The sequence below is a fragment of the Coregonus lavaretus genome (genome assembly GCF_964263955.1).
Source record: "Coregonus lavaretus genome assembly, chromosome: 39".
Taxonomy (NCBI): domain Eukaryota; kingdom Metazoa; phylum Chordata; class Actinopteri; order Salmoniformes; family Salmonidae; genus Coregonus; species Coregonus lavaretus.
In genome coordinates, this window is record NC_140026.1 from 7,390,333 (window position 1) to 7,408,548 (window position 18,216).

Genomic DNA, 18,216 nt, shown 5'->3' on the forward strand with positions numbered 1-18,216 from the left:
GCACCTTGTCCTAAAAATATATTGGCCCCCTGAGGGAATCGAACCCACATCCTGAGCTACAGTGTTGTAATGATGTGCAAATAGTTAAAGTTCAAAAAGGAAAATAAATTAACATAAATATGGGTTGTATTTTCAATGGTGTTTGTTCTTCACTGGTTGCCCTTTTCTTGTGGCAACAGGTCACACATATTGCTGCTGTGATGGCACACTGTGGTATTTCACCCAGTAGATAAGGGAGTTTATCAAAATTGGGTTTGTTTTTTAATTCTTTGTGGATCTGTGTAATCTGAGGGAAATATGTGTCTCTAATATGGTCATACATTTGTCAGGAGGTTAGGAAGTGCAGCACAGTTTCCACCTCATTTTGTGGGCAGTTTGCACATAGCCTGTCTTCTCTTGAGAGCCAGGTCTGCCTACGGCAGCCTTTCTCAATAGCAAGGCTATGCTCACTGAGTCTATACATAGTCAAAGCTTTCCTTAAGTTTGGGTCAGTCACAGTGGTCAGGTATTCTGCCACTGTGTACTCTCTGTTTAGGGCCATTTTTTGTTAATTCTTTCCAATGTGTCAAGGAATTATCTTTTAGTTTTCTCATGATTTGGTTGGGTCTAATTGTGTCGCTGTACTGGGTCTCTGTGGAGTCTGTTTGTGTTTGTGAACAGTGCCCCAGGACCAGCTTACTTAGGGGACTCTTCTCCAGGTTCATCTCTCTGTAGGTGATGGCTTTGTTATGGAAGGTTTGGGAATCACTTCCTTTTAGGTGGTTATAGAATTTAACGGCTCTTTTCTGGATTTGGATCATTAGCGGGTATCGGCCTAATTCTGCTCTGCATGCATTATTTGGTGTTTTTCATTGTACACAGAGGATATTTTTTGCAAAATTCTGCATGCAGTCTCAATTTGGTGTTTGTCCCATTTTGTGAATTCTTGGTTGGTGAGCGGACCCCAGACCTCACAACCATAAAAGGCAATGGGTTCTATAACTGATTCAAGTATTTTTAGCCAGATCCTAATTGGTATGTTGAATTTTATGTTCCTTTTGATGGCATAGAAGGCCCTTCTTGTCTCTCAGATCGTTCACAGCTTTGTGGAAGTTACCTGTGGCGCTGATGTTTAGGCAGAGGTATGTATAGTTTTTTGTGTGCTCTAAGGCAAAGGTGTCTAGATGGAATTTGTATTTGTGGTCCTGGCAACTGGACCTTTTTTGGAACACTGACCTTTTTTGTCTTACTGAGATTCACTGTCAGGGCCCAGGTCTGACCGAATCTGTGCAGAAGATCTAGGTGCTGCTGTAGACCCTCCTTAGTTGGTAACAGAAGCACCAGATCATCAGCAAACAGTAGACATTTAACTTCAGATTCTAGTAGGGTAAGGCTGGGTGCTGCAGACTGTTCTAGTGCCCTCGCCAATTCATTGATATATATGTTGAAGAGGGTGGGGCTTAAACTGCATCCCTGTCTCACCCCACAGCCCTGTGGAAAGAAATGTGTGTGTTTTTTGCCCATTTTAACCGCACACTTGTTGTTTGTGTACATGGATTTTATAATGTCGTATGTTTTTCCCCCATCCCCATTTTCCATCAATTTGTATAGCAGACCCTCATGCCAAATTGAGTCAAAAGCTTTTTTGAAATCAACAAAGCATGAGAAGACTTTGCCTTTGTTTTGGTTTGTTTGTTTGTCAATTAGGGTGTGCAGGGTGAATACGTGGTCTGTCGTACGGTAATTTGGTAAAAAGCCAATTTGACATTTGCTCAGTACATTGTTTTCACTGAGGAAATGAACTAGTCTGCTGTTAATGATAATGCAGAGGATTTTCCCAAGGTTGCTATTGACGAATATCCCACAGTAGTTATTGGGGTCAAATTTGTTTCCACATTGTGGATTGGGGTGATCAGTCCTTGGTTCCAAATGTTGGGGAAGATGCCATAGCTAAGGATGATGTTAAAGAGTTTAAGTATAGCCAATTGGAATTTGTGGTCTGTATATTTTATCATTTCATTGAGGATACCATCAACACCACAGGCTTTTTTGGGTTGGAGGGTTTGTATTTTGTCCTGTAGTTCATTCAATGTAATTGGAGAATCCATTGTTATTATTATTAGACAGTAGTTGCCATAGTATTCTTGTTAAAGGGCCCGCGCCATAACAAATCAGTTGGACGGGCCTTTGATTTCCATAGACGGGCAAGTTTTTTCACGGGACCTCATATGTGTGCACACGCTTGCATGTAATAGGGTGTAATCGTAAAGGCCATAGGCAGCTCGTGAGTTCCAAGTTTGGGGAAGCTTACAATTTATAGTACCATTTCTGCCGATCTTTGTTTGCCAGTTATGATTATTTTTATATGCGCATTTTCGTGGAACAGTTTCATTTTCATAATAAAGTTTTTTGTTTCACAAAATCACTGTCATATGGTTAATCATAAAAATCTGAAGTAAAATGATACAAATCTAAAAGTTAAAATGCAACTATGGCGAGAGCACCAGCCTCTGCCATATGGACACATTCATACACTGTGATCTATCGGCGGCTAAAGAAATGAGAGCATAGAACTCAGAGATAGCCTATAGGCCAATGCAGCAGTATGCCTATAACTTCCATCATCAACTAAGTAAAATACATAGACCTAAACTGACAAATAAAAACAGTAGAAAATATCCTGATGAAAATTCTGGTTCTTTCAATCACATTATTTGTAAATTCAGCTATTTCAGCCACACCCATTGCTGCCAGGTGTATAAAATCGAACACACAGCCATGCAATTTCCATAGACAAACATTGGCAGTAGAATGGCCTTACTGCAGAGCTCAGTGACTTTCAACGTGGCACCGTCATAGGATGCCACCTTTCCAACAAGTCAGTTCGTAAAATGTCTGCCCTGCTAGAGCTGCCCCGGTCAACTGTAAGTGCTGTTATTGTGAAGTGGCAACGTTTAGGAGCAACAACGGCTCAGCCGCGAAGTGGTAGGCCACACAAGCTCACAGAACGGGACCGCCGAGTGCTGAAGCCAGTAGCGCGTAAAAATCTGTCCTCGGTTGCATCACTCACTACCGAGTTCCAAACTGCCTCTGGAAGCAACATCAGTACAATAACTGTTCGTTGGGAGCTTCATGAAATGGGTTTCCATGGCCGAGCAGCCGCACACAAGCCTAAGATCACCATGCGCAATGCCAAGCGTCGGCTGGAGTGGTGTAAAGCTCGCCGCCATTGGACTCTGGAGCAGTGGAAACGTGTTCTCTGAAGTGATGAATCACGCCTCACTATCTGGAAGTCCGACTGACTTATCTGGGTTTGGTGGATGCCATGAGAATGCTACCTGAGGAGGAATAATAGTCTAGGGCTGTTTTTCATGGTTCGGGCTAGGCCCTTTAGTTCCAGTGAAGGGAAATCTTAACGCTACAGCATACAATGACATTCTAGATTATTCTGTGCTTCCAACTTTGTGGCAAAAGTTTGGGGAAGGCCCTATCTATGAAGGCAATGCTAAATGGCATATTATTATTATTATTATTATTATTATTATTAATGCCCCCGTGCCCAAATCGAGGTCCATACAGAAATGGTTTGTCGAGATCGGTGTGGAAGAACTTGACTGGCCTGCACAGAGACCTGACCTCAACCCCATCGAACATCTTTGGGATGAAATGGAATGCTGACTGCGAGCCAGGCCTAATCGCCCAACATCAGTGCCCGACCTCACTAATACTCTTGCGGCTGAATGGAAGCAAGTCCCTGCAGCAATGTTCCAATATCTAGTGGAAATCCTTCCTAGAAGAGTGGACGCTGTTTTAGCAGCAAAGGGGGGACCAACTCCATATTAATGTTCATGATTTTGGAATGAGATGTTCGACGAGCAGTTCTCCACATACAGTTGAAGTCGGAGGTTTACATACACCTTAGCCAAATACATTTAAACTCAGTTTTTCACAATTCCTGACATTTAATCCTAGTAAAAATTCCCTGTCTTACGTCAGTTAGGATCACCACTTTATTTTAAGAATGTGAAATGTCAGAATAATAGTAGAGAGAATGATTTATTTCAGCTTTTATTTATTTCATCACATTCCCAGTGAGTCAGAAGTTTACATCCACTCAATTAGTATTTGGTAGCATTGCCTTTAAATTATTTAACTTGGGTCAAACGTTTCAGGTAGCCTTCCACAAGCTTCCCACAATAGGTTGGGTGAATTTTGTCCCATTCCTCCTGACAGAGTTGGTGTAACTGAGTCAGGTTTTTAGGCCTCCTTGCTCGCACACTCTTTTAAGGTTCTGCCCACAAATGTTCTATAGGATTGAGGTCAGGGCTTTGTGATGGCCACTCCAATACCTTGACTTTGTTGTCCTTAAGCCATTTTGCCACAACTTTGGAAGTATGCTTGGGGTCATTGTCCATTTGGAAGACCCATTTGCGACCAAGCTTTAACTTCCTGACTGATGTCTTGAGATGTTGCTTCAATATATCCACAACATGATGCTGCCACCCCCGTGCTTCACGGTTGGGATGGTGTTCTTCGGCTTGCAAGCATCCCCCCTTTTTCCTCCAAACATAACGATGGTCATTATGGCCAAACAGTTCTATTTTTGTTTCATCAGAGCAGAGGACATTTCTCCAAAAAGTACGATCTTTGTCCCCATGTGCAGTTGCAAAACGTAGTCTGGCCTTTTTATGGCGGTTTTGGAGCAGTGGCTTCTTCCTTGCTGAGCGGCCTTTCAGGTTATGTCGATATAGGATTAGTTTTACTGTGGATATAGATACTTTTGTACCTGTTTCCTCCAGCATCTTCACAAGGTCCTTTGCTGTTGTTCTGGGATTGAGTTGCACTTTTCGCACCAAAGTATGTTCATCTCTAGGAGACAGAGCGCGTCTCCTTCCTGAGCGGTATGACGGCTGCGTGGTCCCATGGTGTTTATACTTGCGTACTATTGTTTGTACAGATGAACGTGGTACCTTCAGGCGTTTGGAAATTGCTCCAAAGGATGAACCAGACTTGTGGAGGTCTACAATTTTTTTCTGAGGTCTTGGCTGATTTCTTTGGATTTTCCCATGATGTCAAGCAAAGAGGCACTGAGTTTGAAGGTAGGCATTGAAATACATCCACAGGTACACTTCCAATTGACTCAAATGATGTCAATTAGCCCATCAGAAGCTTCTCAAGCCATTACATCATTTTCTGGAATTTTCCAAGCTGTTTAAAGGCGCAGTCAACTTAGTGTATGTACACTTCTGACCCACTGGAATTGTGATACAGTGAATTATAAGTGAAATAATCTGTCTGTAAACAATTGTTGGAAAAATGACTTGTGTCATGCACAAAGTAGATGTCCTAACCGACTTGCCAAAACTATAGTTTGTTAACAAGAAATGTGTGGAGTTGTTGAAAAACGAGTTTTAATGACTCCAACCTAAGTGTATGTAAACTTCCGACTTCAACTGTACTTTTGGTAATGTAGTGTAACTTCCATCGTCAAATAAGTAAAATACATAGGCCTAAATCCGAGAAATAAAAACAGTGGAAAATATCCTGTTAAAATTCTGGTTCTTTCATTCACATTTATCTCTCTCCTCCGCCTGTCTACCTCCCTTTCTATCTGTCTTGACTTGAGCTATTGCTAGTGAAGTTCAACACGTATCAAATCATCACAGGGTCTGTCCCAAATCTGTCGCTAACAAACATACAACAGTGTAGACTAACAATTAGCCTATTCTGGGCCCTCAAATTTTCCTGTGCCAGTGAGCTCGGGACCAAAAGCTGTTTTTTATGACGTTTCCACTGGATATATGGGATCATCAGATCATGATATTTTGCTCTTTCACACCGAGACTTGGTGATTATCGAGGCCGGGAGTGTTGGAAAGATTTTTTTCAAATACTGATGTTAAAAAGACGGATATTGTTTACTTGTGTGAGGTGAAGAAAAAAGTGGCTGAGAAACTCAGCTTATTAGTGGTGTACGTGGTGAGTTAAGACAACGCACCATATACTGTATTTGCCTCACACCCCTCCCCTTCTTCTTGATTAAACATTTTAAATTATACTCTAGACACATTATTGTCACACATATTTTAGACACTTTCACTGACAGTCGCAACTCAATCAGCTAGACCTACTGCCCCGCGCACTACCCAAATTGCGGGCTTCCCAAATAGGCATAGGCTTGTGATTTGAAACAATCCACAGCAAAAACAATTAAGAAGCTAATGATCCTATGTGACTAAGGCATGCTCCCTGGTGAAGTATTTTTGAATGATTGTATTTAGACAGGAGTAATTATATTATTTTGCGAAACATAAATGTACTTTAGGGCAATCCAGCATCCTAACAGTTCCAATTCGCAAGAGGCTGAAACTAGACATTTGCATATAATGACGAGATTCTCATGTCTCCACCCTAACAATGGGAGTCTTTGTCCCGAAGGTGGGAAGGCAGGCGAAAAGCTTAGGTTAGCATATTATTCCCATTGAAACACATTGGGTTTATTCTGGACAGATTTTGGCAAAAGTGAGCCCTCTCGCTTCGCCACTTCTCGCCACTTCTCTGCTGAAATTATATCAACGGAGAAAGCACCCGCGCGAGCGAAACAGCACCCCTCAATATGTAGCCCATGTATTTGATGCTGTCTGGCCAGAAATAGTATGACATGCCATACTCTTTTGGTCCAGACAGCATCAGATACATGGTCTACACATACTGAGACAGAGGGGCACTGTTTCGCTCGCTCGGATGCTTTAACTGAGATTGAGTGTTTCTGTCGTCGCGCGTCTCGGTCAAATAAATGATAAATATTTCAATATTTTATTTGGACGGGCAAGGAGTTACGGTAAGGCGGGCCTGGCCCCCTAAGGCCCGCCCATAACGCCGACCCTGGGACGGGGAGCGCAGCAGAATATCCTCAACTAGCCTAGCTAACTGGCTAGCTAACACCTGGCTATTTTAGTTTGCTTCTTTACATCGATTTGATGCAGTAAAGACAGGCATGCACTGCCAGATGGGATGCTAGATAACCTATTTACCAGTTTGTCTAACTAGCATAGTCAGTGGCTACTTTTTCTCTCCGTCACGTCACACACCACCGGCCACTGCCCTGCTGCAGCGCGCACCATCTCTCCCTAGTCTTGCAGGCTGCACAGCAAGCAAGTGTCAAAGTTTAAACAAAGTTAGCAAAAAAACGAGTTTTTTGGCATTCCGAATATCCCCCTCCAAAATCATTATATTATTCAAATAGTGAAATTACTTCAAATGCCCATCCTTATTTTGAGTACTTGTCCTGCACACACGCAGACAGAGAGAAAAAGAAACATGAAAAAGCTTTATTTGTTTTTCTTCCTCAAAAAATAAAACAAGGTTTAATGTATTTCATACAGAGAGCGAGAGTGCGAGAGAGAGAACTTTAACTATTTGCACATCGTTACAACACTGTATATAGACATAATATGACATTTGAAATGTCTTTATTATTTTGGAACTTGTGTGAGTGTAATATTTACTCTTCACTTTTTATTGTTTATTTCACTTTTGTTTATCCATTTCACTTGCTTTGGCAATGTAAACATATGTTTCCCATGCCAATAAAGCCCCTTGAATTGAATTGAATTGAATTGAGAGAGAGAGAGAGAGAGAGAGAGAGAGGGAGGGAGGGGGGAGGGAGAGAGAGACTATTTCATATGGATCCCATTGTTCTCTCTCAGATCACATTAAATTCCAAGGCTTGACCTACCCCCACTACCACATTTGTGCGTGCATTAGAATTAAACTATACGTCAAACCCACGTCATAGTCGGGGGTGTCACCATGCCATGATTCGGTGGCTTCGGTAAGCTAACACAGTAGGCTAACGTTACCTCTTGATTTAAGAGAGTTACAACCGTGACAATGATGCTGCCGCACACAGTGATATCATTTTTTATAAACAATGTATAAAGTCGCTGGTGGCTACAGTAGCCGAGTTCATCATTTTGTTTCAACCTGATACAATCTGTGGCTGTCTGGCGTTGGGAACTAGCAATCTAGCAGGAGTAGGCTAGAATTAATCAGATTGAGGTTAATTTCGACAGTATAGACTAACCCCTCCCTACGCGTAATTTGACAGGTACAAATGGACCCTGTGTTCTGCATTCTAGATAACTGTATCGACACAAGCCCGTAGCCTAATGTGAAGTGCGAGTTTGCTTGCATATTGATGATATGTTATCGTTCAGCACTCAGAATTCTCTCTCCTCTCCATCTCTCTCCCCTGAACCAACGACATCTCCACTCATCTCAACTAACCCCCTGCTTGCTTCTTGGGGAAAGTCGACCAGTGTACTGCTTGCCTTTCCTGCCCTGTCTCTGCATTCGAATGTCCCTGCATGCGAAACCAGGCTACCCTTTCATCCTTACTATTGCCTATTTTCCAAAATGACACAAACACCACCGGAAAAAATAAAACGGCAAAAACAACCCAAGACTGATAGTTTCTCCTTACCTTGTGCCCGCCTTGTCTCCCATCTTCACAGGCCCTGGGTTTCAGTGCTATTCAAGTGTAATATTAGTGTAAATCTGGACGATAGGTCTTCCTCAGTCCTCTCCTCTATCCTCCTCTCGGTCGTAGGATCTCCAATCCGTCTCTGTTCGGCTTGCGCAGCTCTCTGAAACTCGGTTTCCGCAGCCTACAAACGGAAACGAACCCTTCGTTTCGTCCCTCGAGCTTTGACAGTGAGCGAAATACAGAGCCCTCCCCGTCTGACAGACACCGCCTTCGACCAATCGGCTCTTCGGAATCATGAGCATCAGTGAAAGGCTAGCAGGCATAAAAGAAACGCCTGAAACTAGATCCCCTACATATTGGTCTTGACTGGACTTGACTAGAATAAAAAAATAACTATCTGCTTTTGTCCGGTTGCTGGGGACTCTGCAGAGGCTGTGAATGGACAACAAATAGGCTCAGCCCGCCCTTGCCTTTGGGACCACCAATGGAAGAAAGAAAGAATTGGTAGAGGGTGTGGCTTTTTGTAACAGATAAGGAGGAATCAGGGTGGGGACATGAAGCTAGGGTTGGGGTTAGGGTTGAGGTTAGGGTTAGGCTTGAAGCGGGGTGTGGACATGAAGCTAGGGTTAGGGTTGTGGTTGAGCCTAGGGTTAGGGTTGAAGCGGGGTGTGAACATGAAGCTAGGGTTAGGGTTGTGGTTGAGGCTAGGGTTAGGCTTGAAGCGGGGTGGGGACATGAAGCTAGGGTTAGGGTTGTGGTTCAGCCTAGGGTTAGGGTTGAAGCGGGGTGTGAACATGAAGCTAGGGTTAGGGTTGTGGTTGAGGCTAGGGTTAGGGTTGAAGCGGGGTGTGAACATGAAGCTAGGGTTAGGGTTGTGGTTGAGCCTAGGGTTAGGGTTGAAGCGGGGTGTGAACATGAAGCTAGGGTTAGGGTTGTGGTTGAGGCTAGGGTTAGGGTTGAAGCGGGGTGTGAACATGAAGCTAGGGTTAGGGTTGTGGTTGAGGCTAGGGTTAGGGTTGAAGCGGGGTGTGAACATGAAGCTAGGGTTAGGGTTGTGGTTGAGCCTAGGGTTAGGGTTGAAGCGGGGTGTGGACATGAAGCTAGGGTTAGGGTTGTGGGTGAGGCTAGGGTTAGGGTTGAAGCGGGGTGTGGACATGAAGCTAGGGTTAGGGTTGTGGGTGAGGCTAGGGTTAGGGTTGAAGCGGGGTGTGGACATGAAGCTAGGGTTAGGGTTGTGGGTGAGGCTAGGGTTAGGCTTGAAGCGGGGTGGGGACATGAAGCTAGGGTTAGGGTTGTGGTTGAGGCTAGGGTTAGGGTTGAAGCGGGGTGTGAACATGAAGCTAGGGTTAGGCTTGAAGCGGGATGTGGACATGAAGCTAGGGTTAGGGTTAGGGTTAGGGTTCATGTCCACATCCCGGTTCAACTCCAGCCTCAACCACAACCACAACCCTAACCATAACCCTAGCCTCATTTTCACATCCTGGTTCCACCCAAACCTCAACCACAACCCGAACCCTAACCCTAGAGAGAGAACCAAGGTGCCCCCACTCTCTAATTAATATAAAACAGCCTTCTAATGACCACTTTGTAATCCAGCAGACACCATTCATATAATGCAGACCCCGTTATTAGTAATATTTCCATTATTACCATTATCCAAACGTGTCAACACTGCCTAGCAATAGATCTGTGGACCCTATAGGGAGCTATAGTCTCAAGCTGTGGCTCATGACAGGCCTTGGTTAAATAAATGTCCTGCTGGTCGACAGGTATTTCAATTGATACCCCTTGATTCTTGAAGATCATTTATAAATGCTTACAAAACCTTCATGACCTAAAGTATAAGTGCCATCATTTAGTTTTTTCACTTGAGTCTTTGTAAACGATGTATAGCTTCAAAATATCAACAACAACAAAAATATTGTCACATACGCCGAAAACAACAGGTACCTTACTGTGAAATGCTTAACTTATGAGCCCTTAACCAACAGTGCAGTTCAAGAAATAGAGTTAAGAAAATACTTACTAAATAAAATAAAGTAAAAAATAAAATAAAAAGTAACAATAACGAGGCTATATACAGGGGGTACAGGTTAGTCGAGGTAATTTGTACATGTAGGTGGGGTAAAGTGACTATGCATAGATAATAAACAGTGAGTAGCAGCAGTGTAAAAACAAAGGGGGGGGGGGGGGTTCAATGTAAATTAATTGATTAATTAGCAATGATCTGTTTGAATATTATGTTGTGTGTCAGTCAGATATGTTATGTTGAGTTGATATGGAGCCAAAGTCAGGTAAATGACCAGCAAGATGAATAATTATTCTAAGACTGAAGTAAAGAGTTCAATCATTCTAGGAGTAAAGAGTTCAATCATTCTTCTAGGAGTAAAGTACAGAGTTCAATCATTCTTCTAAGACTAAAGGAAAGAGTTCAATCATTCTAGGAGTACAGAGTTCAATCATTTTTCTAAGACTAAAGTAAAAAGTTCAATCATTCTAAGAGTAAAGTAAAGAGTTCAATCATTCTAAGAGTAAAGTAAAGAGTTCAATCATTCTAAGAGTAAAGTAAAGAGTTCAATCATTCTAAGAGTAAAGTAAAGAGTTCAATCATTCTAAGAGTAAAGTAAAGAGTTCAATCATTCTAAGAGTAAAGTAAAGAGTTCAATCATTCTAAGAGTAAAGTAAAGAGTTCAATCATTCTAAGAGTAAAGTAAAGAGTTCAATGGGAAATTGATGTTCTCTTTATTGCAGATCTACTTTTAGTTATAATAATATTCAGACATCTTGTTTAGTAATGATGACATGTGTTTGGGGGGGTTTCACATGACAAGATGAGTGCGGAGCAAATTTACAAGGATTCGGTGAGACTTTTAAGCAGCAAAATGAAAATCATTAATACGTAACACCATGTGTAAAAATGTCATACTTTAATAATAATTCCAAACATAGCTTTTTCTAAACATACAAATAAGAAAAAATCTTAGATACAGATAAGTACAGGTTTATTTTCTTCAATAGTCGTGCTTTTTCACTGTGTCGTTTTTTTTTTTTCACTGTGAGACATCTTACAACGACGAACGGTTAATAGTAAAAATGCACTTAGCCAAAAAGGAAATTATAGTTTCCATTATATACTGTTGGTTGGATGGTTTCCATCCTCCTCTGTTTCAAAGGTGCGAATCTTAACTTTCACTTAAGTCAAATGTTCACTTTGTCTCCATTGACATCAATACATGACTAAGTGAATATGTGACTTTAGTGGAAGTTACGAAATGACCCTAAACCATAGTATTAAATGACTGTTGGCCAGCATACACTAGCTAACCGGCCACCACTGCTTGTTTACATGGGAGGCTGTTGAACTGGGAGTTAAGATTTTCACCATGGCAACACTTCCTGGTGCAACAACCAACACACAGCTACACAAACAGCCACCTATATTCAACAACACCAACCCTACTAGATATGTGCAATCAGAAATCACCTTACATCTGGAGGCCTCAGAAAAATAAAAATAGTCATAAAAATAAAAACTGGAGAAAAAAAACATGGACTAAAGTCTAAGTCAACCATATACAGCAACACACCACCTTTTTTTAAAGCAAAGTCCCAAATGGCGCCCTATTCCCTATATAGTGCACTACTTTTGACCAGAGCTCTATGGGATTCCCTATAGGCCCTAGTCAAAAGTAGTGCACTGTATAAGGAATAGGGTGTCATTTGGGACGTATCGCCAAAAACAAAAAAGTGTTTATATATACCGCAATGCTACCACTGGTTTTAAATGCTTCTCTGTTGAATTGATATACACCCTGTTATAGAGACAATGCTAGGAGGGTTATGAGGAAGACACTGGACAGTGCTGGTGACACACACACGTGAGCATGAGCGCGCACACACACACAGCTGTTGGGGGGGGGGGGGATTATTAGGGATCTGCTTTGAGTTCAATCACAGTTGCCATAGTAACATACAGTCTCAACATCTTAACTTGACACAATGTACATAGAGAACTTTACAGAAGCAGTTAACACAAAATCAACATAGTGACAACATCAAAACAACAAAGAGTTGGAGGGAGAGAATAGAAGGGGGGGAGGGGGGGGGGCAGGGCGCGGAGCAATGTCATTAAGGAACATACAAATTTCACCTGTGTTTCTTCTTAACCCTACAAATCGCATTTCAAACTGGAAAGAAAAACGCATTACTTAATAATCATCATTAACTTCATCATCATCATAAAACACAAAACAGAACGTATTCGATCTACTCGTCATCCTCATCCTCCTCCTCCTCATCTTCCTCATCGTCATCGTCATCCATATTACTCTTCATCATGGGTTTAGGGGCCATCGCCATGTTCGGAACTCCCACCTTGCCTTTACCGGACTTATAGTCAGCAACGTCCTGGGGGGAGAGAGGGAGAGAGAGAGAGATAGGGAGAGCGAGTTTGAGTTTGTTGATCAGGTAGGGCTTTTTGTGTGCATGCGTGTGTGTGTTTGTGTGTGTGATACAATACACAGGTAAGTTGGTTTACCTTCTGGTATTTGTCTTTGAGTTTGTTGGCCTTGATCAGGTAGGGCTGTTTGGTGACATCAGTCAGGTTGTTCCACTGCTCCCCCAGTTTTTTGGCCACGTCCCCGATGCCCAGGCTGGGGTGCTGGGCCTTGATCTTGGGCCGGTGGTCCCCACAGAAGATGAAGAAACCAGAGCTGTGGAGAAAGGAAGGAATTATTATTATATTTATTATTATGATTTGTGTCGTGATGTCTGATGTGTGTATTGATTATACCCTGATGAAGACAGCTTGTCTGTCCAAACGTTGGTTATTAGGTTATTAAATTATTGTATCTGAGCTCCTCAAGTGTGAGGATCTCCTTTTATTTTTCATGTACTGATACACTTACCAAAAACAAAACATGAGTGATGGAGTGTGTGTATTTGTGTGTCTGTCTGTGCATGACTCCATCCATGTATATGTCAGTCTGTGTGTGTGGTACGTACGAGGGCCTCTTTGGTGCGTTGGGGTCCTTCTTCCTTCCCTTCTTGCCTCCAGGGGCGAAGTGCACCATCTCGTTGTCGTAACGCACCTTATCCTGCTTCGCCATGTCGTCAAACTTCCCCTTCTCCTTACCAGACATCGTCTGAAAAAAAATCACAACATTTACACCACTTAAAACATACCCACCAATAGACTTTGTACAGATGGACACATGGGCAGTGTTCGTTAGGTACCATACGGAAAAAAGGATTCAAACAGAGAGGTCTATGTAAGGCCGCCTAATTGTCATTTAATATAAGTCAGCATGATATGTGGTCTTGTTGCGCCACCTGCAGTAAGGAATATGTAACCGCTCCAAGTTAACAAATAACTTGCCGTTCTTGACTTGGAAGCTTTAGGCTACCACCCCATTTGTCCTTTAGGGGAACAATAGATTTGGCAGCCAAAAATGTATTGAATTGAATTTGGTTAAAATCAATTCAATTAACTTGAGCTCTGTTGCAATAACCATTTGCGCGGGCTGCGTAGTGTGATGTGATGTATTGGCCAAGTACACTATGCAGCATGCTGGTGGGGATATTGTGATAATAATCTTAATCTCACCATCCCCATTATCTCATCTCTATAACTAAATAAAATGTATAAATAAGTACATCAATTAATAAATAGTAAATAAATAAGCTGTGAAAAGAATTTATTCATAAAGGACATTATATGTCACCAATCAATCAATCAACTTCATCATGATAACTAAGTAATAATTGTATTAATTTTCCTTGAGGGATCAATAAAGTATCCATCCATCCATTCTCACCTTCCATCTTCCGGAGCACTTCTTGGAGAACTCAGAGAAGTTGACAGGTATCTCAGGGGTCTTCTTCTTGTGCTCCTCACGGCAGGTCTGAACGAAGTAGGCGTAGGAGGACATCTTGCCTTTGGGCTTCCCTGGAGTGCCTTTAGCCATCCTGGTCACTGGGCGGGGTCTAGCAGCGGTCTGGAACTCGTTGATTGGTTAATTGGTTGATTGGGTCAGTATCTGGTGAGAGTGGAGAGAAGATGGAAATGGGTTAATTCAATGATGTGGTTTGATTTTCTTCTGGGAAAGTGAATCTGTATACTATCTATCACATTGACCATGGCATGTTCATTTTAATGAATATTTCAATAAATGTTTGATGTCATTTGTAACTGGAGAGTCAAACACAATTCATGTTGGAGACTAACTGTGGTCTTTATTGACAAATTAATTCAGACATAAATTTGATTACACAACACCCAACAGATTCATTTAACATCATTGACATCTGGTGATAGTCAACTTCACATTAACGGCAAGACACCTTGATGACACAGTGCTTCGACCACCTCCCTCCAAAGACCACTCAAGCCATGAACTTTACAACCCTCTCATTACCTTATAACTCATGAATGATGTTGTTGTTTTCTAAATTGCTTGTCTTTTTGTGTGTTGCTTTAAAGCGCTTAGAGATTTTTTTTATAATGAAAAGTGCTATAAAATGTGAATAAATTATTATTATTATGGTAGGTGGTGGAACCATAGAAGGGAACAAGGGAGAATGAGTTCTAGAATAAGAATCAGTTCTAGAATTAGAATGAATTCCAATTAGCTCTACAATAAGAATTGGTTGGAATTAATTATTTGCATTCTGTAGTTGTGACACGGGAGAAGACGTGGCCGATTGGCCAAGGAGTCTTAGAATAAGGAACATTGGGATTTAAGGAAATTTGATGGAATTAAGGAAATGTGGCTATGAGACTGTGTGCTGTTGTAATGTCTGTTTTTGATTTGTTTTTATGTTGTACAAAGTATTTATTATGTAATTACAATGGAATACGCTTTGGATAAGAGCGTCTGCTAAATTATGTAAATGTCAATGAATACCAATACATTATTCAAAGTGTAAGGTTTTTCTTTTCATTTCTTAAAAATACTTAAAATGATTTAACTAGGCTATTTGAGAAATGTCATTCTTAGGAATGTGAATTCATACTTAGATATAAATTAAATTTTTGGAAAATAATCGAATTCTAATCTACAAAGTAAATTAGCATTTTTACAATACACCTCCCATTAAAATCTCAATCTAATAAGGAGCCCCCACCATATTCTCCCCTCGCCACCGCCCATCTCCTTGTCATTAGCCATTTTCTGCCTTTTATTTTCATATTTTTTATCTCTCTAAACTTTACTCCATTGCATCCAACGCAACGCGAACTCTACTTTCTTCATACAAGCTATAGTATAGCGAGCGCTCCGACTCTAGTTACAATGTTGCGATAGAATGAGAATCTTCAACTACACATACAGAGAAAAACAGAGAGGTCATCAACGCGAATTATTCATCTTCCATTTTGTGAAATGCGTCCTCATGAGAGAAACTCCTGTTTATTTTCCACCTTCTTGCCTATTTCGATCTTACTTTGCCAAAAATGTTATTACTTTTTCGGCTTTTAATTCGCCGCTCCGTACGGTAGCTTTCAGTCCCAGTTCATAGCGCCTAGTATTGGGTAGTGTGGCTGCTATACAGGCGAGGAGAGATTGCTGTTCTTTGCTGGAGCTCCCATTGAATAAAATGGCTTCTGTAGAGCGAGGGGAAGGCTTATGGGGTTGACTATGTAACAAAGCGATACACACCCCCCTCCGGTTCCAAGAGCTATAACGACTAAATGTGACCGTTAATTAAAAACAAAACAACGTAGTCAGATAAAACAAAGACTGTTCTTTTTATTTGGGTTAAAATATAAAAACTGCCATTTCGTATTTCGTGACATTTCACTGTTTTCTGAAGTTATACCCCTGACTGTCGCTTGGTGCATTGCTCTCTCAGTAACAAAGACAGTGCGCCAGCCATCCTGTTGAAAGCGAGAAGTTGCGAAAATGAATAAAAAGGGGTAAAATAAAAATCCTTTAATGCAGAAAGTTAGAGATAAACATTTCGAATGGAAAACGAAAAAGTGCAGTATTTTTCGTCCGTAGGTAATTTGTTTTTCTCCAACAATTTCCCGTCCCTTCTCTGCGTTAGCGCTGCCTCTCCTCAATGGTTTAAATCGCCAGCCATTTTACTACATGGTGAGAGCAATCATTTGACTAAGGGCGATAACAAATCTCAAAAACAGCTTTTGGACGATGACATTCACATTATCTTTACATTGTTGAATAGAGATAAAAGAGTTCAGCGGAAAACAAACGTTTATTCTGAAAATGTACGATTATTTATGTAGATGACATCGAAATGGGGTCGCAATAGAAGGACAGTGTTATTCGTAGACAGGCTATAGCCAGCCATATTCACAGTGTTACACACAGCAGCGATGCGTGAGGAATAGAAGCCTCAGAAAATTACAGTTTAATAACTTTTGGTTACTTTAAAAATCAGGAAAAAACAGAGTCCACGAGACAACAGTTACATATTCATTTTCTTTATGGTAAATGACCGTGTAAACAATATTAAAATAGATCGAGACCATTTTCAGCAGATTTCTGTCGATAACCCAATAAATCACACATTATGTGGAGAAAAATGATCAAATACTATTTGACTGCAAGATGAATAACATCTAAACACATTTAAACTATAATTGCACTAAAATACCACAGAAATACGTAACAATAACATAATCTCACTTCAAATGATTAAAATAATCATATCATTTAACACAAGTAAATATTATAAATTATTCAAATGGGTGGTAGTAAGAAAATAATGTAATGTTATTATTGTTATAACAAGTAACGTACCTGTATTGTTAAGCAGCAGTCAAGTCAGTGTGTTTTCTGGAATCCTACAGTCTCGCCTTTCTCCTGTCTTCTCTATCCTAATGTAGACAGCCTCGCGCTAGCTCAATACGAGAACGGCCTGATTGGCTAGCGGCCGGGTCAGTTCAAAACAGCCTCCCAAACTGCTGATTGGACGCTGCTCTACACACGTTACGGATTTCTCGTTGGTGATTGGTCGACAAGGAGGCCTTGTCATACCCACGCCTTTGAAAAGAGCCGCTGAGAAAAGTTTCAGAGTAGTTTAAAGAGAAGTTCATTGGGTGAGGATGGATGGCTGTGTGTGCAGCAGTACACATGGGTACGGTTTGTATGCTAACATATAGAGGTTCAATTGGAGATGTTTTTAGACATTATAAAACAGCTTTCTTTCTCAGGTGAAAGGTTAAGATAGGACACTAGGCTACAGATACAGATCTGTGAACACCTGTCAAGTCATTGCACTCATAAGGGATGGATATTCCTAATAAAATAATTCATTTTACTACAGTTTTGTATTCGACCTTATATGTAGTAAGAAAATGTATAGTGTATTAGAGTTGGTAGGTCTATAGATTATTTCAATAGTCACTGTTGGATAATTACCATGTTACCATTTGAGTTAGATGGTGGCTACATATATTTCTAATTAATTTGAGACTGAAACCTGCAGATCTTCAGAACAGAATGTGATCTTTTGAGGAGAATGATCAGAATAACTTTTGAGTGAACTATCCATTGAAAGGAGGTTAGTTTGTGGATTTGTATCCTTGACATTTTAATCAGAGATTGATTTCAACATGGCAACCAGTGTTTAAACTATCAAGCCAATCCATTACATTAATTGATCGTTAATACATACTGGGATGATATGAAAACCAGCAGGACTTATGCCCTCAAGGACTGGGGTTGTCTCTCTCTTTTTTAAGACCTATTTTAGATACATCTTTTCATATTATTTCATTTTTCTTGT

The 18,216-nt window shown here is 41.0% G+C and overlaps 1 protein-coding gene and 1 pseudogene across 2 annotated transcripts in view; both read right to left on the bottom strand.

Annotated features, from left to right (window-relative positions):
• Nucleotides 1-8,486, bottom strand: part of LOC311112679 (arrestin red cell-like) — a 17,837-nt pseudogene extending 9,351 nt beyond the window's left edge. Inside the window, exon 1 of the transcript in view lies at nt 8,464-8,486. The product of the transcript in view is annotated as an arrestin red cell-like (transcript). The remainder of the gene's footprint in view (nt 1-8,463) is intronic.
• Nucleotides 8,487-11,376: 2,890 nt separating this feature from the next.
• On the bottom strand, nt 11,377-17,307 carry LOC311113101 (high mobility group protein B3-like). Its single transcript, XM_084156234.1, has 5 exons — nt 17,229-17,307; nt 14,283-14,504; nt 13,471-13,610; nt 13,004-13,178; nt 11,377-12,873 (listed from the first exon to the last, which is right to left on the bottom strand). The coding sequence occupies exons 2-5, from the start codon at nt 14,430-14,432 to the stop codon at nt 12,733-12,735; spliced, it is 606 nt and encodes a 201-aa protein (XP_084012360.1). The 5' UTR covers nt 14,433-14,504; nt 17,229-17,307; the 3' UTR covers nt 11,377-12,732.
• Nucleotides 17,308-18,216: the final 909 nt, after the last annotated feature.

Excerpts from the sequence above, each read along its gene's own strand:
- LOC311113101 (XM_084156234.1), bottom strand. The coding sequence starts at position 14,432 with ATGGCTAAAGGCACTCCAGGGAAGCCCAAAGGCAAGATGTCCTCCTAC. Across the intron at positions 13,179-13,470 it reads AACGCACCAAAGAGGCCCTC|CTCTGGTTTCTTCATCTTCT; the intron begins GTACGTACCACA and ends CTTTCTCCACAG. Across the intron at positions 12,874-13,003 it reads TCAAAGACAAATACCAGAAG|GACGTTGCTGACTATAAGTC; the intron begins GTAAACCAACTT and ends CTCTCCCCCCAG.